Source organism: Herpailurus yagouaroundi, unplaced genomic scaffold (genome assembly GCF_014898765.1).
Source record: "Herpailurus yagouaroundi ecotype Mexico unplaced genomic scaffold, PumYag 221, whole genome shotgun sequence".
Lineage (NCBI taxonomy): Eukaryota > Metazoa > Chordata > Mammalia > Carnivora > Felidae > Herpailurus > Herpailurus yagouaroundi.
The window spans coordinates 12,575,326-12,603,275 of record NW_024412452.1 but is presented as its reverse complement, the minus strand read 5'-3'; the positions used below and the strand labels follow the sequence as shown (position 1 = coordinate 12,603,275).

Genomic DNA, 27,950 nt, shown 5'->3' with positions numbered 1-27,950 from the left:
CCACCAGCAGGCTCAGGCACTCGGGTCCGGCCTGCCACCTCGCCATGGCCACGAAGGCAGACAGTAGGCCCGGGGGGCTCCCCAGCGGTGGCTGTGACCTGGGCATAGCCCAAGAGCACATGCAAGCGGTCACCCGAAACTACATCACCCACCCCCGTGTCAGTGAGTACAAATCCCCAGAGGGTGAGGTTGGGGTGGGCTGCTGGGTCCCCAGGCTCTGCTTCTCAGGCTCAGGGAAAGGGGAGGACCGAGACTGAGGAAGACCCAAGGGGGCTCTTGGTCCAGCAGAGTGAGGTGGTGGACTGCCTGGACGAGGAGCGACCTCTGCAGATGGAGGGATGGGGTCCCCAGCCCAGGCTACCCCAGCGGAGAGGGCAGGGGTGTCCTTGCAGGAACCTCTCGGTCATCACCCTTATCCTGCTCTGAGACCCCAAGTTCAGAGAGAGCTCCCCACGGGCCCAAGTGTGTGTTTGTGATACACGCTCCTGTGTGAATATGTGCGTGTTTGGAGTACGAGCATGTGTACCAGAACATTCAGCATGAGGAAATGTATGATCAAGTGTTCTTAGGGAATATGTGTGGCAAGGCCAAGTATGTGCATTTTCAGGATGGAGAAATACATAACACTGTGTGTGTCACGTCAGTGGGCACATGTCATGTGTGCCTTACACGTGTCTGTGTGTATAATGCAGGGGAAGGACGTGTGTGCTCCCCCACTCGGGTGCGGATATGTGTAAATATGTGTGTGACAGCTTCCATGTGTGTATGATCAGAGTGAGGAAATGTGACCGTATATGTGCATGCTTTTACATTCAGACTGAGGGTGAATGTGTGTGTGTGTGCACGAGTGTGCGTGCTCATGGGGACAACATGGGTATGCGGTCAGGTGATGTCTTATGTCTGTGTATGTACAGTTGGGGGAGGGTAAGTGCCTGGCATGGCCATGGGTGCTGGATTATTTACCCTTGTAGGCTTCCTAGGTGTGCCCAGATGTCTGGGGCACAGAAAGCGGTGAGGTTCTGAGGACCAGAGGGAGAGCCCCCTCCATCTGTCCTTGCCAAGGTCATTCTCCAATTCTCAGATTCTCAGACAGCCCCACACTGGAGTAAACCGGCCTGGCCAGCACCAGCCAAGCAGAGCCAGAGGCTCCTAACAGGGTGTGTATGGAGAGAAGCTGGCCCTCTCTTGTTACCTAGGCCATAGTGGGAGTGACCTGACGGGGCAGCTCCGAGCTAGGTCTGCATTGAACGGAGTTGGCACCCACCCAGAACAGAGCAAGTACAGAGGGGGCAGGTCCAGAGAGGGCAGGTCTGGGGTGCTTAGGAGCAGAGCAGGGCGTGAGCAGGCACCTCCAGAGGCCTGAGGCAGGCACTGAGGGGTGGAGTGCATTCCAGCAAGGAGAAACTGAGTGAGACCGGATGTACCAAGGAGGCCCTGCAGGCCCTGCAGGCCCTGCGTCTTGGAGGTATGGGGGAGGGCAGAGATCCAGATTCTCCCCTGGGGCAAAGCAGGGGTCACGAAGGCCCAGAAATTCGCAGTGACTGGAGCCCCCTGGAGTCCAGAGCTCAGGCCTGGAGACCTGAGCCCAGTTGTCTCAAGTTGTCTAACTCTCATCCAGACCCAAGTGATGGCCCACCCCTGCGGGACCCTCCCCCCACCATCACTCCCTTCAGTGTGCCCTCCCAGGGACCCTGTGGGTGCAACCTCACCCCAGGGCCTCCTGCAGCCAGTTCCCTCCAGCCACGACCTTATTTAGAGTCAACAAGCCCTGGAGATTTGACCCAGACTGGAACCCAGGGGTGTCAGCGCCCCCATGCCTGCTTGTGTGTCACTCCATGTGGACCCCACCCAGGTGAATGTGTCACACCCAACAGCTGACCCAGAGACCAGAGTCTGCAGAGGGGGAGCCCCTCCACCACGACTCTGCTCCCTGTGTTAAAGATGTTCCCGCAGTGACAAAGGCTACCTGCGCTTTTGCTGCATACTAGTGTCCTCACAGGGCACCCCCAGGGGCCAGCCCCAGCCTGACAGCCTCCACCCCTCGGAGCATACTGAGTTCCTCAGGGTGCTTCTGCACCCACAGCTTTCTCTGTTTCCACCTTCCGCCTCTGGGGCCTGAGGGATTTCCTCTCTGAGGGGTGAGGACCAAAACCTAGAGCTGCTACCCTCAGTTGGCTGGAGGCAGGACTCCTGCCCTGGCCTCCTACCTGAGCACTGTATGCGCTCTGGGCAGGAGAACTTTATGCAGAGACAGAAAGAGCCCAGGAGGAGAGCTGGGGATCCCAGGGGGACAGGGGATGGGGCAGCTGGCTCCCAACTCCAGGGCTTCCTCAGCCATAGATGGGGTGAGTCCAATAGAAGGCTTCCTGGAGGAGGAAGTGAACCAAACAGGCCTGAGGCATTAAGGGTGATTTCACTGCAGTGGCTGAGGGAATGGGCCAGAAGGGAGGGGGCAGGGTAGAATAAAGTGGGGAGTGAACCCTAGCAATATCCACCCGGGGGCCGAAAGGAACTCCTTCTCCTCCTTCAGAGCTAGAACTCTCTCCCTGAGGGGAGGCGGCAGCTTGGGGCTTCATCCATTGTGTGGGGCAAAAGATGCTAGGTGGGGTGGGAGGGAAGGGGGGAGGGGAGTAGTGCGCAGCACGAGCAAAGGACGGATGTCAGGCTGTCAGCCCTGCTGGAGGGACACAGCCTGGTCAGATGATCACCCAGAGGCTGGAATGCCAAACCACTGAGGCAGGCTTTGCCGCCTGCCTCAGTTTCCTCAACTGAGAGGCCAGGAAGGTCACACTGAGTTTCACCAGGCAGGGTCTTGGGCTGATTCTAAGAAGCCTGGTCTTCCAGCCCCTGCCCTCCCTCCCCTAATCCCTCTGGAGGGGATCAGGGAGGAGGTTCGGGACCTACTGCCCCGGGCTTGCCCCCACCCCCACCTCACGCATGGGCGCCTGGCTCAGCCGGCTCCCAGGACGCTGCAGGTGTGGCTGGGCAGGCCCTAATTAGTGGGCTGCATGGAGCCCCGCTGAGCCTTTGACCGGGAAGGCAGTGGGGAGATGGGGGCAGGGAGGGGCTCCAGGCCTGCGGCCCTAAGTGCAACCCAAAGTGTCAGCTGGGACAATAGAGAAGGGGAGGGGGCAGAGCAGAGGGAGGGAGTGTCTGCAAAGTCTCAGGAAGGCCTATTGAGGGAGTGCCCCTCAGAGGTCTTCTGGGCCAGCCCACTGCCTCCAGCGCTACCCCCACCTTTCACCTCTCCAGGGTTGAAGGGTATGTCCAAAGGCTGGGGGAGTGCCACAGGAAGCAGACTGACTTGTGGTGTGCCCCAGGAGAAATCAGCCAACTTCTGGGCCTTAATTTGCCACTGCATGCAATGGACACAATCAGTTGGGGGTGGATGCAAACAAAAGGCCTGGCTTCATGTCAAGGACACTTTTGTTGCTTAGCCACCACCTTGGCGGTGTCCAAACTAGACAGCTTCTAAGAAAAGATACGGTCTAGTCTGACTGGGGAGGCACAGAGTTCTAGTCTGAGGGGAGAGACATGATCCATCTCATTAAGGACTGACAAGCTGGAGAACAGGACGCCTTCTACAGTGGCATGGCTGAGGGCTGTGGCACTTCAGTGGGGAGCAGAGCCAGTGGCTGCCAGAGTCAGTTAAGGGCAGGGCACTGAAGGACGTGAAAAGTCGGGTGATAAACAGAAACAGCCACAGTGGGGTATCTGCAGTAAAAGGTCTAGGCTGTGGAGTGATGGACTCCTCCAGCAAGCATTTGGGAAGTCTACTAGAGCGAGGCCCTAGGGCTCTGGAAATCCAGAAAGGCGGCTTATAGCTGAGGCTGGTGGGATAAGATAGAGGCTTACAGACCACATGCTGGGCACCCAGCCCAAGGGTCTGGCCAGCAAGCAGCACTTCGTCCTGGCCCCTAGGCTACTCCCTGCCACTCACTGCTGCCCTCCCAAGGTAGAGCTATTGGATGTCCAGGTTAACAGGCTTCCCTCAACAGAAGCTGTGAAATATGGGGAACCGCTGTGAAGGAAGAGAGGAAGTTGAAAGACCTGTCTCCTAGGTAGAACTGGAAAGCGTTCCCTGGGGCTTTCTGGACGTTGGGCTCCTTCCCCTCCCACACTCTCACCTCCCATCCAGCCTACCCACTCTGCATCTTGCTTCTGCCATCTCAGCCCTTTTGGCTGGTCTGGTATTTTCTCTATAGGGCCAGCAAGAGGCTTGTCCCAGTGCTTTTTAAAATGAGGCTCTGATCCAGTGTACCTGGTCCTGTGGGGTGGCCTAGAGAGAAGCCAGGTTGGAGAGTGCAAGGAGAGGGTGGAAGGTGGAGAAAGGAAGTTAGCAATGGAGCCCTACTTGCCAGAAGTTGGGCTGTGAAGGGCAGCAGCTTTGGAAGGACTGGGGCAGAGGGAGGGTTTTAAGATGGGAGATACCAGAGTTGCATGATGGAAGCGGCACAGAGAAGGAGGCACTGGCCTTCGGCCCTAGGGAGTAGTCATCTCTGGGGTCTGGGCCTCAGGACCAGGAGAGGCTGGCTTAGAGGGAAGGTTGGATACCTCCTCTATGGGAACTCGGAGGAAGCTGAAGGAGTTCCCCTGCTCCACGCCCAAGCCCTAGAAGAATGGATCTTCCGGCGCCTCTTGTTCTTGAGTGTTCCTAACAGTCCATAAGCTCAGAAGAGCCTTGCAAATATCCCCGCAGGGATCACCTTGCCCAGTCATCATCCTAGCCCATGCCCTGGTGAAAGGAATGCAGATCAGACAAAAACAGGGGGATGATCACTGAGCCCCATACTGGGGAAGGTGTGAGCTGGGGGCATTTAGTTTTCCTTGGTGTGGGGTGACTTGGCACCAGACTTGTATGAAAGCATGAGGGCTGGAAGCCAATGTGGTTTGACGGGAAGCAAGAGGTGGGGTCCCAGCCCCAGCTCTGCCACAAGCATGTTGGGTGACCCTGGCGTAGGTTTTCACCCTTCTGGACCCCATTCTCCTCCCCTTTTGAAAAGAGGCTTAGACCACTCTCTTCCCTTTGATGTCCTTCCAGTGAGTGACTCAGTGACCTCACGGACACTCTGGCCATCCTGCCATGCCACAGTCTCCGTGGTCTCATTCGTGCTTCACAGGGACCCCAGGGAAGAGCTAAGTCTCCCAGGTTGTAGTTGAGGGAGAGTCCCAGGATCTCTCAGCCAGCCCCTAGCAGAACCAAGATAGGCTTCCTGTCTGCCAGTCCATGGCTTTCCTATTGGGGTCCCCATCACTGGAGTTTGGGGCTCCCCAACACTGGAGTTAGAGGCTCCCTGTAAGCTGAGCTCATTTCCCCATTTGTGGATCTCTCCAGCCACTAGGGCTGGGACATTCTACTTCTTCCTCTTTCCTTGTCACTCTCTCCCCTCTCCCACAGGCACCCAGGGAGCCCAGGTTGTCCAGGCAGGGACTCTGGTTGGTTTTTCTCACCCATGCATGCACCAGCCCCCACCCCTCACACACCCAGACATGCGCACATGCACCATGCTCAATGAGTGTCAGGTGATGGAGGGAAGTGTGGTCCTGGTGGGGGGGCAGGGAGGGCAATTCTCTACCCATTTCTAGCTGGGGGCCAGAAGCTTTTGGAAAATGTTGTGGGTCAGAGATGTAAGATGGGGACTGAGGCCAGAGGGGAAGCAGCCTCAAGATAAGAAAGACCTCTTCGTAGTTGAGAGGGGAGGGGAGGATTCTGAGGGGCCTCTGCCCTTGCCCTGGCCCTCCCCCCAGCCTCCTGCAGGTGTCCAAGCCAGCAGGGAGCCCTGCGGGCAGGGGCATGACCCTTACAGCAATGGTGGCTGGCCCTGTCACAGCTAATGACCCTGACAGCCCAGACTGGGAAGGGGGTGGGGGTGGTGCATACAGGGAGAGAAAGCAGAAGATGCTTCTGTGTGTGTGTGTGTGTGTGTGTATGTCTGGGTGTGTGTCTGGGTGTGAGACCTCACCTACCTCCACTCCTCCCCCAGCCTACAGGACAGTGTGCAGCGTCAATGGGCCCTTGGTGGTGCTGGACCAGGTCAAGGTAAGATTCTTCCATATCTTCCCAGGCACCAAGGCCAAATCCCAGGGCTCCCCAGCCCCGAGTGCAGGATCTCTTCTAAACTGCGCTACCTCTAGCTGTCTGCCATGGGCCCATCTGTCCCTTCTAATTCCCTGTCCCCCATCCCCACACTCTTCCTCCCCAGCTGTCTCCCCCACCACCCTGGGTTTCCCTTCCTGCCTTTTCAGTGTCCCCCTCTGCCCGCTCTGGGCCCTCAGAGACCACTTTTTACTGCCAAGGGCCTGGGGGATCTGGGCTATTGTGCCTCTTTCTACAACGGTGGAATGGTTGTATTGAACTTCCTTACAAAGCTGGACGCTTTCACCTGCTGCTCCTGTGGGTCTTCTTTTAAAAGGAAGAGAAGGCAGAAGAACCATGCCAGCTAACTTTTCTCCAGAACTCAATGTTTTCAGAGGCTTTTGGACTATCTCAGCCTGGGAACCAGCAGTGCGGGTGGGAAGCGAAGCGGGCCTTACGGAAGGAGATGGGATGTGGGCTCCTTTGTGTCCCCTGGGGCACCGCAGGACCAGGGCAGACTGACGGCATTTTGAGTTTGGGGTTGGGGATTCTTAAGGCATAAAAGGCCCTGCAAAGGTGCCAGATCACTCTGCTGTCCCCCTTCCACCCAACAGTTCCACCTCTCAGGCTCCCGCCAGACACCACCCTCCCCAGCCTGGAAATCTGGGGCCACCCTTGTCCCTCCCTTCCTGGACCCCATCTGTCAGTATCAGTGATCTATCAGCAACCTCCTACCCCACTGCTCCCTGATAATAGCCATGGTCTCTGGATCCCCAGCCTGGTGCCCTGCCATCCTCCATGCTGCCCCCCTGCAGCATTGACCCCTTTGCTCCCCTGCTTCAAACTCACCTAGCACGCACAGCACCTTCACTTTATAGGCCCCACGTTCTGTAAGGGTCCCTCCACACTTTTCCACTCTCATGACGCATCCTCTCCTTCCCCGACGCCCACTGTGCCACTACTTGGAAACCCACCCTGCCTCTGCATGGAGCTGCCTTTTGATGTCTCTAGGCCTTTGCTCCTACTTTTCCCTCTGCCTCTCCAACTACCTTTCCTCCATACCCTTTCTTCCTCTGACTCCTCCCCAAGGCTAGCTGAGAGGTCACTTCTTCTGGGAGTTTCACCCAGGCCCCTGGACAATGAGCCTGTCCCTCCTCTCCCTCTTCTGTACTGTCTTGTTGGCAGCATCCATCAAGGCATCAATAGGATCACCACCTGGCCACATGTCTCCTCCCTGCCCCCACAATGTCTCTCCTATTGGGTATTACTCTTGAGCCCCCAGAGTCCCATACCGCACTTTTACTGAACACCCAGTCCACTGTAGGTGCTCAGTTTGTTCAGAGGAAGGGTGAGTAAGTGAATGAGATGAATGAATAAGTGTTAGAATGACTAAACCAGACCCTCTTGTTTCTGGAAACCAGATCTCAAGTGCATAGAGACCTTACAGTCTGACCCACTAGTGCTGGGGATGCCCTGGGGGGAAGTGTGATGGAGTGGTTATGCGTGTATGCACGGGGCTCACAAGGTCTGATTCAGACCTCTTCTGTTTTCACCTCAGCTCCATCTAGCTACCTTCTACTAGCTACCTGACAACCTAGATTGGCAGCATCAGCACAGAACTCGTTAGAAATACAGGTTCTGGGGCCCCTACCCCGGACCAACAGAATCAGGAACTTTAGAGAGCTGGGGAGATACAGAAGTCAGACTTTAAAAGCCCTCCAGGTGATGTGATGCTTCCTGAAGTTTGAGAAGCAGCTGTTTAGGTTTTCAAATCCTAGTTTCCTCATCTAATATAGAAGAGAGTTGTGAGGACCAAATCAGATAAATGTATTTTTACTATTCCTCCTTGAGAACAGCTAGCGTTAGCTCTGCCTGGAAGACAGAAATGCTAATATGCTGGAGTAAACAGCTGGTGCCATCTGCCGCCCCCACTCATAGTATGGAGAGTCAGTACTTATGACATCCACTTTCCCAACTATAAAATGGGGCTAGACTGGGAAACGAGATAGACCCCCAGACCTATGGTTCTGTGATTATTGGATGCATCTCTCTCATAGAACAGAGTAACTGGGTAATGGAGATACCCAGGGGACCTGGACTTGCAGAGGGCAGGAAAAGAAGCAGTAACGTGTAGTCTCTTAAGTTCAAGAGGTGGAGAAGACAGCTTTATGTACTCCTCTCTGCGGCCCCACATCCCTATCCCCAGTCTAGAGTTGCTTGGGTAAAATACCCCAATTCGTCCTCTACAGCGCCACCTTCTGCCCAAATTGAATCATACCCGCAATTAGGCCTCCCACTTCCATCCTTCCGAAATGGAAAAATTCTTGGGGGAAAAGTTTTGTGTAGATCAGAGGTTCTGAGCCCAGGCAATAAGGGACTCGAAATCGTATGCAAACCTTTGAAGCTGGGTATTCATGTGTCTGTACATTTTTCTAGGGACAGTTTCCATGATTTCATCTGATTTTTGGAGGTCTGAGTGTAGAGCATAAAATGTTAAAGCCTAAATCCCTGAGTGTAGAGTGTAAAAATGACTCCTCCAGATTATTAAACAGCCCCAATATGACAAACAATTACACAGGAGTTTCACAGGCATTAAAGAGGAGTCTGGTTAGCTGACATCCACCTGCCTGGGATATATTAGATTTCACTTGAGCAGTGGTTTTTGAACTAGAGCATGCATGAGAATCCCCTGGAAGAACCCAAAGTTCTGATTCATCAGTCTGAGGTTGGGGCCCAGGAATCTGCATTTCTGACAAGCTCCCAAGCTGCTGCTGCTGCTGCTGCTGCTGCTCGCCTGGGGCCCACACTTGAAGATCCCCTGCTCTACAAGATCTTCCGACTGCCGTATTTTGAGAAACAGCAGTCCTTACTGAGACTTGGAGAAAGCTCTCCCCTTATCCACCAGACTTGGCTCCAAGTGTCTGTGGCCACTTCCAAACTTTTAAAAGAAAAAGCTTTCAGAAGTATGTGTATCAGCTCTGAAGACAGTTTCTGAAGAGGGGCTCCAAATTGCCCTGGGCATTGGCAGAAAGAGAGGCCTTGGAGGCCAGGGCTTCCCTGTACAAGTCCTGCCAGGCTTGCCAAGAACTTCCCAGTCCTCCGAGTGTGTAGAGCAGCTCCCCTCTGCCCTCCCTGCCCTGGCTGGCTGAGAACTCAGTGAAGCACAGAAGGTTGTACTGAACCATCCCCACCCTCTGCGGTCCTCCTAGTAACCAAGAATGGGAGGTGAGAGTATCAGGCTCTGAAATGGGGCTCCTTTGAGTATAAACTCATTGTTGCATCCTGGAATTCTCCCCCTGCACTCCCTGTCCCAACTGGCTATGGGCATCCCTGCCCCAAATAACTCACGCACACACACACAGAGCCTAGTATTCTCTTCCTAAAGGATTCCAAACTATACACCCTCCATGACTGGGTGTGATGGTTCTGATAGTTCTTTCAGGCATCTGACTGTAATCTCTCTGCTATTTAAAGTTCGTTTCCTCTGATTTCACCTCTCAGGGACACACAGGGCGCCACCTCCTCCACTCTCCTTTCCTTCCGCCCTCCGTCCCCCACATAAACCCACATGAAAAATGATGGCTTTTTATCACCCGGCTGCCCGGTTTCTATTGGGCCCATGGCCTGATTTCTTTGGGGCCCAACCTGGCCTGTGCTCTCTCCAGCAGTTTTCCTCCTGAGGTTAACAGCCCACCATGCAAGGAGGCCAGTGGCTGCGTCAGGTGGACAGGCCTACAGAGCGGCAGAGGAATGCCCCGACTTTTTTAAAACTTCTTTCCGCGGGGGCCTTCCGGCCCTTGCTCTTGGGCCCCCTCTTGTGGTTGATGAGCCAAAGACCGCTAGACGTGAGCTGCCCCGCCGACCTCAGCGCATTCCTCCTGGGGGGGAGCCCAGCTCTCTCAGCAACCCCACTCAGAGGGGCTGGTTTAGGGGGCAACGGAGGTCGCCTTCCTGGCATCCTTTTCACAGGACAAGGAGGGGCCCAAGCTGGAGCTTCCTCCAGTGACTTGTCAGAACTGCAAACCCTCCTGTCTCAGGTTTGACGCACCCCCCACCCTCCCTCGCAGGGATGCAGTGAGGGAATGCCCCCCACCCTGTCACACCCCACTGGGTGTGAGTCATAAGCCCTCCCTCCCAGACACTTAAAGTCACTATTTTGGGTAGAGCGGGGATTTAGTGATAGTAATGATGGTGGTAACCAGTCGCACTGTACTTGAACATCCCAAATTTTTATCACATTTTAATTACCAAAAAAAAAAAAAAAAAAAAGAAAAGAAAAAGAAAAAAAAAGCTCCTTATTACTAGTGAAACAAAAGACACGCAAATTTAACTATTTGTCCCTAACCTCCTTCCTCCCAGCCTCTTGAGACAGCCACTATAAAGATCCTGCTGTAAAGGGGCAAATAGATAGTATGTTAGAGGTTTACATTGGTGTTAGTCTCTTAAAACATATCAAGGATTCCCTCCATGTCAGTAGTTGCCCATTTTATTCATTCTTCTCAAGAGCAACATAGTAGGCGATAGCATGGATGTGCTGTGGTTTATTCAATGGTTCCATTTTTTTAATGGTTCCATTATTGATAGACATTCAGTGTGTTACCAGGCTTTGCTATTGCAAATGGTACAGCAAAATAGAGCCCCTTTACACTAGTGCCTTTATTGCTATAAGATAGATCCTCCGCAGGGGCGCCTGGGTGGCGCAGTCGGTTAAGCGTCCAACTTCAGCCAGGTCACCATCTCGCGGTCCGTGAGTTCGAGCTCCGCGTCAGGCTCTGGGCTGATGGCTCGGAGCCTGGAGCCTGCTTCCGATTCTGTGTCTCCCTCTCTCTCTGCCCCTCCCCCGTTCATGCTCTGTCTCTCTCTGTCCCAAAAAAAAAAAAAAAAAAAAAAACGGTGGGGAAAAAAAAAAAAGATAGATCCTCCGGAATGAAGTTGCTGGTTCAAAGTGTATACTGATTTTAAAATAGATTTCAAATAGATATTGATGATTTGGGGCAACACTGCTAGCCCGGCAAGGTTGTGGTGATTCACATTCCAGTCAACCGTGTGTTAAAGGACCCACCCTCCAGCATCCTTGCCAGCCCTGAATATGTTCTTTCCTGGAATTTTGTCTATCTAATTGATGAAAACTAGTACCTTCCTGTTTTTATTTACATTTGAGGATCTTTTTATAAGTTTGGATTTTACTTTGTCCTCTGTGAAATCTTCCTACATACTGAGGTGTACATTTTGAGCTATGGGTGCTCCTTTTTTATTGTTCACGTTTGTTTTTGGTATTTTGCCATGCAGACATTTCAAATGTTTGTACAATCAAATATGTCTATTTTTGCATTTATGGCTTCTGGATTCCATACCTTGCTTAAAGACATCTCTCTTATCCAGCTTTTCTAGGAAAGCTGAGAAAAGGAAAGAAGAAAAACTTCTGGTTTTCTGTTTGTTTTAGCTTTGTATTTAAAGGTTTTATATTCCTGAATGTATTTCTGTTTATGACGTGGGTATCTTCTAAGTCGATACCCAGTTACGTCAGCACCCTTTGGTCAACAGATTTTGGTTTTCCCCATGAAGTAATATACCGCATTTGTTCTATAACAGTTTCATAAAATCTGGGATCTGTTTCTGGACTCTAATCTCTCCCACTTCTCTGTCTGCTTCGCACCAACACTGAACCATTTGACTTTGGCAGTTTTAGAACACGTTTTAATATCTGATACATCAAATACTCCACCTTGACTATTTTTGGATATTCTCAAACACTTATGAATTTTAAGATGTTTATTAAGTTCCAGAAGAAACAGCAATTTGCTGGAAATGCATTTAATTTCTATGCTTTTGAAAATGATTTATATTTTTATGACAGTAAGTCATTCTGTCTTGGAAAACACTATTGTTCTCCATTTGTTCAGGGCTTGCTTTATATCCTCAGTAAGATTTTATTATTTTCTTGTACCTTTCCTGTTAAATTTTTTTCCAGATATTGTATGGCTTTGGGCCCTATTGTGAATGGAATGTTTTCCCTAATTTCCTCTTTCGTTTATGGCTGGAATAGAAAAAAAAAAAAAAGAGTTGTTGGTTTTTTTTAAATCAGTGTATAGGTGACAGTGGTACAACAGATGGATTTTTATATATTTATCTTGTATACAACCAACTTCTTTTATTAATTCTGGGCATTTTTTGTTTTGTTTTTTAAGTAGAGCCTCTTGGGTTTTTCTAGGTATACAGTATCATCTGCAAATGAAGGGAATTATGTCTGCTTTTCTATTGGCAGACTTTAATTTTACTTGTGATTTTGAAGCAATTTCAAATTTATAAAAAGTCGCAAAAATAAAAATAGTGCTAGGAACATGCATATGGCTAACTGTTAACACTTTATTCCATTTGTTGTATCTTCTGCTCTGAGTGTGTGTATGTGTGTGTGCATAATTTTTTCCTAGGTCTTTTAAGGGTAAGTCATCCCCCAAAACTCCAGCATTTATTTGCAAAGAATACGGATATTCTCTTACATAACAACAGTAATTGTCAATATCTGAAATTTACACTGATACTTTTACCTAATCTACATCTATATTCCAGTTTATCAGCTGACCTAATAAAGTCTTTTATAGCATTTTTTCCCCTCCAGCAGGGGATCCAGCCTCATCATGTCTGTTTAGCCTTCTGTAATCTGGCACATGTTCACAGCCTTTCTTTGACATTTCTGAAGAATACAATCTCCTCTCACTACCTTTAAAAAATAAATAAATAAATAAATAAATAAATAAATAAATAAATAAAGCATTTTCTATTTATGTTTATTGGTATACTTTTTCTTTTTTCTTTTTTGGTCTTATTGTATAAACTACAATTTCCAAAACACATTAAATAACAATGGTGATACAGACATCTCTGTGTGTTATTGATTTTATTAGAAATAAAAATGGATTTAACATTTCACCATTTAGAAGCTTATTGAAGTTTGTTTTGTAAATAGTCTAGTGTTCAAGGAGTTGCCTTCCATTCCTGTCCTACACAGGATTGTATAAGAAACGCTGCCAAATTTTATCAAAGGCCTCTGTGGTTTCTATTTACATAATTCTGTAGCGTTTCTCTTATAATTCATACGTACAAACTCCCTATTATGAATTATATTGTCAAATGTTGAGATTGCCAGAAGTTGATTGATCTAGGCTTGCATTCTTTTAATAAACCCTATTTGGTCAAACTTGTTTGTTTATTTAATACACTATTTGATTTCACTGGCTAATAGTTTATTTATAACCTCTGCATCCATAAGAGAAATTGGTCTATGGGTTTTTGGGGGGTCCTATCTTTACTGGATTTGGGGTTGGGGGAGTTTTCTATTTTAGGTTTTGTTTCCTTCTAATGTTTATTTTCTGTTCCTCTTATTATTTTGGCTAGTTCTTCCAGTGTAATGCTGAACAGAATGATGATAGCAGGCATTATTGTTTTGCTCCTAATTTTAAAGGGAATGTTTTATACATTATATCAGAGTATGGTATTTTCTGTGTTTTGTGGATGCTTATTGGAGTTAAGGAATTTCCCTTTTAGTTTTTGAGAGTTTTGTTCTTTAATCATGGATATCATGATTCCCTAATCATCAAAATGTTTTAATCAGGGATAGTTTTTTTTTAAGCTTTTTCTAGAATGTTTTAAGATGATCACAGGTTTTTTTAAAATCTTTGAATCCATTAATAAGGTAAATTACATTATTAGATTTCTAATATTAGACTAACCTTGAATTCCTAGAATAATTCCAACATGGTCTTTTTAATTTTTATTTGTGTGTGTGTGTGTGTGTGTGTGTGTGTGTGTCTTCATTTTTTGTTTTTTGATATTTTTCTTTTATCATTTGGTTTGTAACTTGACCTTTTTATACTTTTCTGGATTTGATTTGTAAGTATTTTGGTTAGGACTTTTTCATCTATATTCATATGTGAGATTGTGTATAATTTTCTCATAATTATATTATTTTGTATCAAGGTTATCCTTGCCCCATAAATTAAAGACCATCTCTTTTCCATTAGTCTTTTTTTTTTAATATGAAATTTATTGGCAAATTGGTTTCTATACAACACCCAGTGCTCATCCCAACAGGTGCCCTCCTCGATGTCCATCATCTACTTTCCCCTCCCTCCCACCCTCCCATCAACCCTCAGTTTATTCTCAGTTTTTAAGAGTCTCTTATGGTTTGCCTCCCTCCCTCTCTAACTTTTTTTTTCTCTTCCCCTTCCCCATGGTCTTCTGTTAAGTTTATCAAGATCCACATAAGAGTGAAAACATATGGTATCTGTCTTTCTCTGTATGACTTATTCCACTTAGAATAACACTCTCCAGTTCCATCCATGTTGCTACAAAAGGCCATATTTCATTCTTTCCCATTGCCAAGTAGTATTCCATTGTATATATAAACCACAACTTCTTTATCCATTTGTCAGTTAATGGACATTTAAGCTCTTTCCATAATTTAGCTATTGTTGACAGTGCTGCTATAAACATTGGGGTACAAGTGCCCCTATGCATCAGCACTCCTGTATCCCTTGGGTAAATTCCTAGCAGTGCTATTGCTGGGTCATAGAGTAGATCTATTTTTAATTTTTTGAGGAACCTCCAAACTGTTTTCCAGAGCGGCTGCACCAGTTTGCATTCCCACCAACAGTGCAAGAAGGTTCCCGTTTCTCCACATCCTTGTCAGCATCTATAGTCTCCTGATGTGTTCATTTTAGCCACTCTGACTGGTGTGAGGTGGTATCTCAGTGTGGTTTTGATTTGTATTTCCCTCACGAGGAGTGACGTTGAGCATCTTTTCATGTGCCTGTTGGCCATCTGGATGTCTTCTTTAGAGAAGTGTCTATTCATGTCTTCTGCCCATTTCTTCACTGGATTATTTGTTTTTCAGGTGTGAAATTTGGTGAGTTCTTTATAGATTTTGGATACTAGCCCTTTGTCCGATATGTCATTTGCAAATATCTTTTCCCATTCTGTCAGTTGCCTTTTAGTTTTGTTGATTGTTTCCTTTGTAGTGCAGAAGCTTTTTATCTTCATGAGGTCCCAATAGTTCATTTTTGCTTTTAATTCCCTTGCCTTTGGAGATGTGTCAAGTAAGAAACTGCTGAGGCTGAGGTCAGAGAGGTTTTTTCCTGCTTTCTCGTCTAGGGTTTTGATGGTTTCCTGTCTCACATTTAGGTCCTTCATCCATTTTTAATTTTTGTGAATGGTGTAAGAAAGTGGTCTAGTTTCATTCTTCTGCATGTTGCTGTCCAGTTCCCCCAGCACCATTTGTTAAAGAAACTGTCTTTTTTCCATGGGATATTTTTTCCTGTTTTGTCAAAGATTAGTTGGCCATACATTTGTGGGTCTAATTCTGGAGTCTCCATTCTATTCCATTGGTCTATATGTCTGTTTTTGTGCCAATACCATGCTGTCTTGATGATTACAGCTTTGTAGTAGAGGCTAAAGTCTGGGATTGTGATGCCTCCCACTTTGGTCTTCTTCAATATTATTTTGGCTATTCGGGGTCTTTTATGGTTCCATACAAATTTTAGGATTGCTTGTTCTAGCTTCGAGAAGAATGCTGGTGCAATTTTGACTGGGATTGCATTGAATGTGTAGATTGCTTTGGGTAGTATTGACATTTTAACAATATTTATTCTTCCAATCCATGAGCACAGAATGTTTTTCCATTTCTTTGTATCTTCTTCAATTTCCTTCATACGCTTTCTATAGTTTTCAGCATACAGATCTTTTACATCTTTGGTTAGGTTTATTCCTATGTACTTTATGATTCTTGGTGCAATTGTGAATGGGATCAGTTTCTTTGTCTTTCTATTGCTTCATTATTAGTGTATAAGAATGCAACTGATTTTTGTACATTAATTTTGTATCCTGCAACTTTGCTGAATTCATGTATCAGTTATCCATTACTTTTGACGAGCTCAAGTAAATTTCAAATTATTTGTTCTTTGATTGTCAGAACTCACTTATAAAACTCTCTGGGACTGGTGTTTTCTTTGTGGAAAGATTTTACCTATGCAGTATCTTAAAAACTGTAGGACTATTGCAGCTTTCTGTTTAGTTTTTGATTGGTTTTGGTTTGAGTTGTATTCTTTTGGGACTTTATCCATTTCATCTAAGTTCCAAACTGTATCGCATAAAGTTGTTTATAATTCCTTTTTGTTACTTTTTAATATTATCAGTATAGCTAGTTTTGGCTTTTTTATTCCAACAATTATTTATGTCTTTACCCTTTTCTTAATGAGTGTTGCTAGAGATTTGTCTAGTTTTTTTTTTTAATGTTTATTTATTTTTGAGAGAGAGACAGAGCATGAGCCAGGGAGGGGCAGAGAGAGGGAGACACAGAATCTGAAGCAGGCTCTAGGCTCTGAGCTGTCAGCACAGGGCCCGATGCAGGGCTTGAACCCACAAACTGTGAGATCATGACCTGAGCTGAAATCAGACGCTTAACCAACTGAGCCACCAAGGCGCCCCTAGAGATTTGTCTATTTTATGAGGCTTTTCAAAGAACCAATTTGGATTTTGATCTTCCTTGTTATATATTTGTTCTCTGTATTAATGATTTCTGCCCTTCTAATATTTCTTTTACTATAGTTTTTTTTAAGGATTTTCTTTTAATTCCATTTAGTTAACATACAGTGTTATATTAGTTTCAGGTGTACAACTAGTGATTCAACAATTCTGTACCTCAGCCGGTGCTCATCACAAGTGTCCTCCCTAATCCCCATTCCCTATTTCACCCATCCCCCCACCCTACTTTATTGGGGGTTTTAATGCTGTTCTTTTTTCTAACTTTTCATGTTGCATACTCTTAAACTTCCTCAATTTTTTTTTTCTTTTTTAATGTAAGCATTCAAAGCTTAAATGCATCACAGATGTTGATATATAGTTTTTCTTTTTTTTTTATTAAAAAAAATTTTTTTAACGTTTATTTATTTTTTTGGGACAGAGAGAGACAGAGCATGAACGGGGGAGGGGCAGAGAGAGAGGGAGACACAGAATCAGAAACAGGCTCCAGGCTCTGAGCCATCAGCCCAGAGCCCGACGCGGGGCTCGAACTCACGGACCGCGAGATCGTGACCTGGCTGAAGTCGGCCGCTTAACCGACTGCGCCACCCAGGCGCCCCTAGTTTTTCATTATTAGTACAAAATATGTTCTAATTCTACATTCTCTATATTAGGTGTTTAAATTTCCAAATATATGTTTTTTTCTAACTATCTTTTTATTATTGATTTCAAACCTATTTTGATTATGGTCAGAAAACATGGTACAGCTTGATTTATTCTATAGGTCATGACATGAAGTGATACCCTTTTTCATTCTTTTCTATTTCATTTATCATTTAAGTTTTTATTTCCTCTGATATCCAAAGGAGTTATTTAGAGGAGTACATTAACTTCTAGGAACACTGTGGGGAGTGGGGATAAAAAAATATCATATTTTTATCATTTATCTTTATCAAATTATGATTATGGGGGTGCCTGGGTGGCTCAGTTGGTTAAGCATCTGATCTGCTCAGGTCATGATCTCGTGGTTCATGAGTTCAAGCCCCCACATCTGGCTCTGCACTGACAGTGCAGAGCCTGCTTCGGATATTCTCTCTCTCTCTTCCCCTGTCCCACTTGTGCTAGTTCTCTCTCTCTCTCTCTCTCTCTCTCTCTCTCTCTCTCTCTCTCTCTCTTTCTTTCTCAAAATAAATATATAAACTTAAAAAAAAAGATTATGATTATGACTTACTCCCTGAAGTAAATCAACCACCTGGGAAGCAAGGTGAGGGAGCCTGAAGGATGCTATGCATTCTCTCCGGTACCTCCACAGAAAGAAAGTGCAAGTACAGGTACAGGGCTTAGCTCTCTTGGTGCTGACAGCCAGTGTCAGTGGGGAGGGTCTGCTCTCTCAGCCCAGACTCCTTGGCCCAGCTCATAGCCTCTTCTAGATGTGGGGAAAGACCAGGAACCTGGTTTCCTGAGCATGTGCAGACTGCAGAGCTCAGGATTCCCTTGGGGCAGACCTCCACCTGCCCGACCTGCTGCCTATGGTCCTGGAGGGACAGCCTAACCATTTTTTAATTAAATTATAATTCACATATCATAACCTTCATTCTTTTAAAGTGCACAGTCCAGTGGCTTTTCGTATATACACAGAGTTATGCAACCATCACGACTACTTGATTCCAGAACATTTTCATCTCCTCCAAAAGAACACCTGTACCTGTTAGTCATCACCCCCAATCCTCTCTCTATCCAGCCCCCAGCAACCCCTAATCTTTCTATCTTCATGGATTTGGCTATTTCAGACACTTCATTTCAATGGAATCATATGAGACGTGGCCTGTTGTGTCTGGCTTCTCTTAGCATGTTTCAAGGCTCATCTATGTTGCAGCATATTATCATATTTCATTCCTTTTTAAGGCTGAATAATATTCCATGCTACAGATACACCATCTTTTGTTTAACCATTCATCAGTTTGTGGACATTTGGGTTGTTTTCACTTTAGGGCTATTATGAATAATGAGGCTACTTAATTATGAACACCTATATGCTTTCATACACCAGTTTCTGTGTGGTCATGTGTTTTCATTCCTCTTGGGTTTAATACCTGGGAGTGTAATTGCTGGCTCATCCAGTATCTCTGTATTTAACCTTTCGAGGAAGTGCTAGACTGTGTTCCAGAGTGGTGGCACCATTTTACATTCCCACCAGCAGTGTCCGAGGGTTCCAAATTCTCCACACCCTCAACAACACTCATGATCATCTGTCTTTTTTATTACAGCCACATTCGTGAGTGTGAAGTGGCATCTCATTGGTCTGCATTTCTTTAGTGGCTAATGACGTTGAGCATCAACATGTGCTTATGTGCTTACTGGTTGTTTGCATATCTTCTTCAGAGAAATATGTATTTAGATCCTTTGCCCATTTTTTAAGGTAGGGTATTTGTATTTTTACTTTTGAGTTGTAAGAGTTCTTTATATATTCTAGATATTAGCCTGGTTCTTTTTTTTTTTTTAATTTTTTTTTCAACATTTATTTATTTTTGGGACAGAGAGAGACAGAGCATGAACGGGGGAGGGGCAGAGAGAGAGGGAGACACAGAATCGGAAACAGGCTCCAGGCTCTGAGCCATCAGCCCAGAGCCTGACGCGGGGCTCGAACTCATGGGCCGCGAGATCGTGACCTGGCTGAAGTCGGACGCTCAACCGACTGCGCCACCCAGGCGCCCCTAGCCTGGTTCTTTTTAAACTGACAAGAAAAGATACTACACTTGATCATAGCCAAAAGAGAAGTGATTGCCTCATTCTTTTTATTCCTGAACGCTGTGAGGATGACATGTGAATCAACCCCAGCCCCATAGCTAGGGAAAGACTGCCACTGGCACAAGGGGACACCTGGCAGCCCAGGAGAGCACTGTGCCAGTGTTTTCACCATTAGTCCCCAGGGGCAGAAACAACTGTCCACAGGACCTGAACAGCCGTAATAACTACTACATTTTACAGAGCTGTTACAAGGTGCCGGGCACCAGCTAATGACTTTACACATATCACTTTCTCTCCAAACAAGCTCTTTGAAGTAGGTATTATTATCATCCCCATTTGAAAGATGAGGCTCAGAGACATTAAGGAACTTCCACAAGGTCACACAGCTTCTAAGCATCAGAGCTTCAATTCTCACCCTGGTCTCCCAACTCTAAAGTTGACACCCCTACCCATCCAGGTACACTGACTCCCAAACAGAATTCAAACGTTGCACTTCCCAGCCCCTCAAGCTCACTTCCAAGAGGGGAGATAGAAGCTTGAGACAGGGTCAGGGAGGGATGGGGGGAGACAGGGACTTCACCTCTGGTCTCACCATTGCTCTGGTCTCATGTCTACTCTCCTCTCCTGCTAGTTTGCCCAGTACGCTGAGATTGTCAACTTCACCCTCCCTGATGGGACTCAGAGAAGCGGGCAGGTGCTTGAGGTGTCAGGGACCAAGGCAATTGTTCAGGTAAGTGGTGTCAGTGCCATGTTGGCTGAATAAATGAACAGACCCAAAGTTCCTGACTATCTTATAAGCTCGGAAGGCAAAAAAAAGTCCTATTTTCCCAGAGTGTCTTGCCTAGAGCTGGGTTCCAAGGGAGCATAGAATGGAAGGCCCCATTGTCCCCAGCAAGCCCCTTATTAGAGTAACCTCTTGTCCCGTAGGTGTTTGAAGGAACCTCTGGGATCGATGCCCAGAAGACCACCTGCGAATTCACAGGGGACATCCTACGGACTCCAGTGTCAGAGGACATGCTAGGTAAGGGTGGGGGTAAGGTGGGACGGGGAGCTCCTGTGTCCTCCCAGCCTAGCTTCCCTAACCACACACTTAGCACTGCATAGCCATTGACTCTTTGCATGTCTGCCTCCCTGTGAGTTCGTACAGGTCAGAGGTTTTGTCCTCTCTTTGACCCCCAGCTCCAGCTCAGGGCTGGACATGCAGCAGATGTCCAGTAAATGAGGAAGGCAGTTTCAATAAACTGGAGGCACAGTAGGTAACCATCTATTTGTGGTTAGGCTGAAACAGAGTGCACATCCTCCAACTTTCTCCCAAGATCTGCCATACCTGGACCTCTCCTCTTTCCAGCCCTAAAACCCTCCATTAGAGTCATTTCCTGGGCCAAGACCTCTGCTGTAAAGATTTCCAGGCAAGGAGGGAAGATCCCCAAGGAAACAGTCACTGTAGCCAGCTCTCTGGGGATAACGGAGGGTTGAGGGGAGAGGGACATGTAAGAGGCAGGTGGGAGCCGGTGGTGGTGTGGATGGTGAGCAGCAGTGAGGGAGACGTGGGGCTGGCCCTAAGCATTTCCCAACATCCTCCCCCACCCTCAGGTCGGGTTTTCAATGGCTCCGGTAAGCCCATTGACAAGGGGCCAGTGGTCATGGCAGAGGACTTCCTGGACATCAATGGTGAGTGACCAGAGAGGCTCTGGACAGCTTTCAGGACCCAGCTTCCAACCACCTTCCCCACCCCTAGCCATCACCTTTGCCACCTTGCCCTTGGAAGTTCTGCCCCAGACACAGGCCAGGGGCAATTGGCCAGGGCTCACCTCCAAAGGCTGGTCAGACTACCAGGCAGATCAGGTGTGCTCTGAGAACTGTAGAGGCCTGTCTGTCCCCAAATCTGCCACAGAGCCTGAGATACTGCCGTAAGCCCTTCATATCCAGTTCCTTTAAATGCCATCATCATGTGCAAAGTTCCATGTGTGCCCCAGGACCATCACTCTCCTGCCTTCCAGTTCCCTGTCCCCACCCCTCAGAGCTGCCTGGGGTGGCTTGCAGAAGCAAACACAGCCCCTTCCCGGTGGGAGGCCATCCTGAGTCCTCCAATCCTGTCAGTTCTGAGGACAAGATGGAGGCCCACAGAGGCCTGTGGCTGGCCCCAAACCACTCAGCAAGTCAGAGGCAGAGCGGAGCAAACACATCCACTCAGGTCATCCTCAGTTCCTTTGTGCCCCACAAAACACCTGCTCAGCCTGGACTCCTCCCACCTGCCTGTTGCTTCCAATGTGCCAGGTAGTGCTATCCAAGGGAGTACTGAACTGTGGCTATTTAAATATGAATTAATTCAAATGGAATCAACTTTCATTTCAAAACCACATCTCATGTGCCCAATGCCACATGTGGCTAGGGCTAGTGTAACTGGGCAGTGTAGTTAGAGCACATTTTCATCACCACATAAAATTCTGTCAAATAGTGCTGCTCTGGAGTCTGGAGCAGGGTTGGGGGAGGGCAGGGAGGGACTGGAGCCCTTGAGCATGGGTCCATGATCGTCCTCTCCCAGGCCAGCCCATCAACCCCCATGACCGCATCTACCCTGAAGAGATGATTCAGACGGGCATCTCTCCCATTGATGTCATGAATAGCATTGCCCGTGGTCAGAAGATCCCTATCTTCTCAGCAGCCGGGCTCCCCCACAATGAGGTGAGGCCTGCGGGCTCCTACAGACATGACCAAGAGGAAGGGATGAGGCAGAGGCCAGGGCTGGTGGGCCAGTGAGGACGGTCTCCTGTGTCAAGCAGTCAGGGGCCAGCCAAGCAGGGGTCTTCGCCATCCAGACTGACAGTTGTCCTCTGGCAGCTCATGGACTTGGAGCTGCATAGGCCTCCTCATTGTCCCCAAGCAGGTCTTCAAGCCTCCACCCTGGGAAAGGCTGTAGGGCCTGGGGCAGCCCTTTCGTTTTCTGCTCTGGGATCCCTCCTGCCAAAGGCCTTGGCAGGAGGATGGATTGGAAATTGCTCCATCCATCATCCCCAATGGTGCGGAGTGGGCTGGACTCTGGGTCTGGGCTCTGGTTCTGACGTTCTTCCTCCCAATCCACTCCACCCCAGATTGCTGCCCAGATCTGCCGCCAGGCTGGGCTGGTGAAGAAGTCCAAGGCTGTGCTGGATTATCATGATGACAACTTTGCCATTGTCTTTGCAGCCATGGGGGTAAGAGGAGCTGGGCAGATTGGCAAGTTCTGGCAGCCTTGTCTCCCTTGGACCCTGGCTCTGTCTGATCTGATGAGGGAGGCATAATCCTTCTCCCTGAGAAGCTGTCAGAGTCCAGGCCTGTCTGGTGGGAGAGGCAAAAGCATGACTGAAGGTGGGCTCAGTGACTAGGACAGTGTGTCCCTCAAGCCATCCCAAAGGACATGGCAGCTATAAGATGAGCCCAGGATGACCTGGAGGAGGGAGAAGCCAGGGAATTTGGGGAGACAAGACACCTTCAGAGAGGGGATATGATGGAGCCCTCAGAGGGCCAGAGGAGGGTTTTAGCAGGGGAGCAGCTGGCTAAGTAAGGGGTTGGGATGGCACTGAGCAGAGCTCAACCTGAAGAAATCTGAACTCTTTGAGAACCTGATGAGATCCCAAAGATGAGAGCAACCCAGCCCCTGCCCTCTCAAGTGCAGGGTCATCCCAGGAACTATTAGCCAGTCAGTCAATAGGCTTTACTGAGAAGAGATGGGAGGGGCCAGGGCCCCTGCCCTTAGGCTGCAGGAACCCCTCTCCAGCCCTCCCTGCTGTGTGTCCAGGTGAACATGGAGACAGCCAGGTTCTTCAAGTCCGACTTCGAGCAGAACGGTACCATGGGGAACGTCTGCCTCTTCCTGAACTTGGCCAACGACCCCACGTGAGCCATCCCCTGGTACCCAGACTGCCTTCAGGCAGCAGGCCCCGTCCCCTCCCAAAATCCAGAGTACCAGGGCTCAGAAGTATCCCAGAACCACAGCCATTGGCCCAACCCCTGGTTGTGCAGAGGGGAAAACTGAGGCTCGGTAAGGGGTAGGGACAGCCCACAACCCTGCCTGCCACCTGCAGTCCTCTGTCCTTCCTATAGTCTGCATCCAGCCACTGTCCCAAGTCAGGGCTCCTCATCCTTGCACCACCACCAAAGTCCCCACTATAGACAGATTTCCTTAAATGCTTTGTTTGCATTTTTTTTATTTGAGTTGACATATACTGTCACGTTAGTTTTAGGTGTGCAACATTGTGACTGAATTTCTCTACAGGGTATGCTGTGCTCACAAGTGTAGCTGCCATCTGTCCCCAAGAAACATCGTTACCATACCATTGACTATATTCCCTCCGCTGTGCCTTTCATCCCTGTGACTTATTCATTCCATAACTGGAAGCCTGGATCTCCCGCTCCCCTTCACCCATTTCACCCACCTCCCCACCCCTTCCCTCTAGCAACCATTCGTTTATTCTCTGTATGTATAGGTCTGATTCTGCTTTTTTGTTTGTTTATTCATCTGGAAAAACTGCTATTTTTAAAGTTTAGGAAATGTGAGTTTAAATCAGTAGGTCAGGTGGATGAAGAAAAAACATCTAATAAGCTGTCCTGGGTACTGAAGGTATTCCTAAAAGTAAGTAACAGAATTCTGGAGGCCAGGATGATGTCACCAGAGGAAAGGCCCACAGGCTCAGAGCTTGAGGATTGAGGGCACCTGGAGTCAGAGGAAGGGATTCAGGAGAGCTCCAAGTGGAAGGGGGCTGCCAAGCGGGCAGGGCAAGTGTACAGAGCATGCCCACTACGTGTGCTCTGGAGTAGTGAGGGGAACCTTACAGAAAGAATCCAGAGGGTGCCCCAGCTGAGCCAAGTGCAGGGGGATGAGGGGGCAGGGGAGGCTGGGGAAGAGAGAGCTACAGCAGGAGCCCTGCCCCTGCCTAGCTCTGATGGGCCAGAGCCCCTAATTTTCGGGCCCGCAGGGACAGGGTGCTGTCACCCTTGCCAGACACTCCTGGCCCTGCCTGGCCCACTCTCACCCAACTCTCTGCCTGTCCCAGGCCCCCTACCCCTTCCTACCTTGAACAGGAAGGAGGAGTGTCAGGATCGGCGGACTGTCCACCCCCAAGAACCATAGCTGTGACCTGGGGGCTGGGAGCAGAGGCTCATCTTGTCTACTCCTCTGCTGCTATGCACGGTTCCCTTTCCACTCAGCACTGGGGCTAAACGGACCTCTGAGCTCTCTAAACACTGGCTGTACCTCCAGGATCGAGCGGATCATCACCCCACGCCTGGCACTGACCACTGCTGAATTTCTCGCCTACCAGTGTGAGAAGCACGTGCTGGTCATACTGACCGACATGAGTTCCTACGCAGAGGCCTTGCGGGAGGTGAGGCAGCTGGTGAAGGGTGTCAGGGTCACGCCTGCCTCTCCCTGGTCCCTACACCCCAAAGCTCTCCCACCCAGGCCTGCCCCTATTCCATTTCTCATAGTCACTGAACCTCCCACTCACCCTTCCTTGTATTAGCCTCTTGCCCCCTTCCTTACCCCAGTGACACTGGTATCGCAGGTCTCCGCTGCCAGAGAGGAGGTGCCCGGGCGCCGAGGCTTCCCAGGATACATGTACACAGACCTGGCCACCATCTATGAGCGGGCAGGCCGTGTGGAGGGCCGGGGAGGATCCATCACTCAGATCCCCATCCTCACCATGCCCAATGATGGTGAGCCTCCTCACTGCCCAATACCCTCTGCAGCCCTACTGCCCTACTTTCCCACCGGGATGCTTAAAGGGCTCGCGGTTTTTTGCATAGATGTGCAGTAGCTCTGTTCATCCATCAAGGAGTTCACTGTCTTTTCCTCGCCTCCACATGCCCCATCACTCCCATGAGAGGAATAGAACCCACATGGCCCTGATTGGGTGGAGATGTGGGCCGTGTCTACACTGAGACCAGTGCATTTCTTTGCAGATATCACCCACCCAATCCCAGACCTGACGGGTTTCATCACAGAGGGACAGATCTATGTGGACAGACAGCTTCATAACAGACAGGTACTGTCCCCTCCCTACCCACCTAGTGCTCTCCTCACCACCCCCAGAGACACTGGCTGTCTGATGCCCCATCACCTGCCGTGCTTGATTTCTCTGTGAATTAGGAGGGGCCAGGCAAGGCTAGCTCCAAAGAGGAGATGACCTGGGAAGACTGTGTGGTTCACAGACACAAGACAAGTCTGGCTAGAATCCAGCCTACCTGACTGGAACCTTGAGAAAATAATCTTTCTGATCCTAGGTTTCCTTACTTATAAAATAGAAATAATAGTATTTATCACACAGTGGAGTGCGTGGCGGCATGTAGAAAGCATCCAGCAGATAGTAGATACTAAATGAATACCACTTCTCTTTCCTTTCCGGTAATTTGCTTTGGTGAACAAAACAATGGGTAACTGACACAAGTAGATGGTGAATAATGTGCTAACAGGTGAGAAAATGTGTCTGTCCCATCTGAGGTTAGAGGCAACCCCTGTGACTTTTTCCTCTTTGCTTAGTAGGTTCCTTCTTTGCAGCTATTAACTAGGAAGCTTTAACCTGGTTTTTGTCCAAATAACCAAAAGTTTTTAAGTAGTGACTTTCATTACCTAATGTCATGTCATCTCCACCTTCCACCCTCCTGTCCAGGAGCACACCTATAGACACCCGCATCCCAAGCCCTAGAATCTGTGGGCCATAAAGGAGGGCAGGGTATGAGCAGCCCACCTCTCTGTCAGATGAGTGAGGACCAGTCTCTTAAGATTCTCAGGGGGAGGAGAGACCAGTAGGGGTAGGAAGGAAAGGAAAGTTTGGACCCTGCCTTCTGCCACTCGTTTCTTTTGCTCCCCCAGATCTATCCCCCCATCAATGTGCTCCCTTCCCTGTCGAGGCTAATGAAGTCCGCCATTGGGGAGGGCATGACGAGAAAGGACCATGGAGATGTCTCCAACCAACTGGTAAGAAGGAGAGGGCCCAGGGGCTGGCGGGTAAGTTAGTTTCAGAAGCTGTAGGTTTGTGCCGGTACCCAGACCACGAGCTTTTCTCTGGCAAAATCCCTCCCCCTTTGGGGTCCCCACACAGCCAAATTGGGAGCCATTGGACTTCTGTGATATGCCTGCGATAACCGATGGACCGTCCCTCCCCCCTTCACCCAGTATGCTTGCTATGCCATCGGGAAGGATGTGCAGGCCATGAAGGCGGTGGTGGGGGAGGAGGCGCTCACTTCCGAGGACCTGCTCTACCTGGAATTCCTGCAGAAGTTCGAGAAGAACTTCATCAACCAGGGTGAGGCGCATTGGGGGTGGTCAGGCAGTAACTCCCTTACCTGGCTACGTATGCACGCACGCACGCACATGCACACACTCCTACTCTGTCCCTAGGTCCCTACGAGAACCGCTCCGTGTTTGAGTCCTTGGACCTGGGCTGGAAGCTGTTGCGCATCTTCCCCAAGGAGATGCTGAAGCGCATCCCTCAGAGCGTGTTGGATGAGTTCTACTCCCGCGAGGGGGCGCCGCAGGACCCCGCGTCAGACACAGCGCTCTAGCCCTGCCCACAGTCAGACCCCAGACTGTGTCCTGGGACCCCCGCTACACCCGTTCTACGCACGCCTCGAGTTCCACACAGCCAACCAACCGCTTGAGTGCTCACGGTCCGCACCCCGCCCACTCCCACGCTTCATCCCTCTGCCTGGAGTCCCTGCACTGGGCAAGAACAAAAGGTTGTTAAGCCTGTATCAAGCACTTGAGAATCACCTAGAGAACTTTGCAAAATACCAAGGCCCAGGCTCCAACCAGATCAATTAATACGAATCTGTAGGCAGAAGTCCTCTGCATCAGTATTTTTCCCCCAGGTACAGCCAGATGGCAACCACTGGTATAGAGACTGTAAGATAACCCAAGGAAGGATAATTAAGGTTGACACACTCTCTAACCCCAACACATACATAGGGCTTGCTGTCATTCTTAGGATCCTAGCACCCCAGAAACAACAGCCCACAGAATCCCCCAACTGCCAGGACCTCCTCAAGCTTTGTCCCTGCAACGCATTGTCACTTTATCTTAATTTGTTCATTAGAAGCCAGTTGTTAAGGCCCCACCTGGGGAAGGTATCCAGTAGAATTTGCTGGCTTTTAAGGTGCATAGGAGGGGTGCTGACGCCTTTGGATCACTGGGGTTGGGAAGGCAAGTGGGCTACCAGAAGAGGTTTCCCTGGAATGAGGGAGAGCTGCTTCAGGGTGGAGAATCTGCATTTTTGTCCCTCCCTGTAGGTCTCTGTGGTCTTGGGAGAAACTGCGCCCCCCTTCTTAGATTTCTCTGGGGGAAATACCAGGAATGATGTGGCACAGAGGGGAGAAGGTAGTCAGAAGTGGGTGGTATGGTCGGGTATATTTACATTTGACCCTGGGGCCTCAGTAAACCTCTGATAAGCTTGGGGTCATTCCCCCCTGAGAAGGGATGGAATGTGGATATGGTTCAGTAACACTCAACAGTGACTCAAGCAACACTGATGGCCTGACTGCCATGTATTATAAAAACTTAAAAAGGCAAACTGAGGAAAACATTGACAGCAAAATATGTATAAAGGGTTACTATGTTAATAGGTTTTACAAATCA

At 48.8% G+C, this 27,950-nt stretch overlaps 1 protein-coding gene across 1 annotated transcript; it reads left to right on the top strand.

Moving 5' to 3' along the window:
* Window positions 1-44: 44 nt before the first annotated feature.
* ATP6V1B1 (ATPase H+ transporting V1 subunit B1) lies at window positions 45-27,950 on the top strand. The gene is made up of 14 exons (XM_040458586.1): window positions 45-162; window positions 5,985-6,040; window positions 19,971-20,069; window positions 20,267-20,360; window positions 20,933-21,010; window positions 21,885-22,024; window positions 22,432-22,533; window positions 23,118-23,215; window positions 24,579-24,702; window positions 24,883-25,033; window positions 25,280-25,362; window positions 26,190-26,294; window positions 26,493-26,622; window positions 26,718-27,950. The coding sequence occupies exons 1-14, from the start codon at window positions 45-47 to the stop codon at window positions 26,879-26,881; spliced, it is 1,542 nt and encodes a 513-aa protein (XP_040314520.1). The 3' UTR covers window positions 26,882-27,950.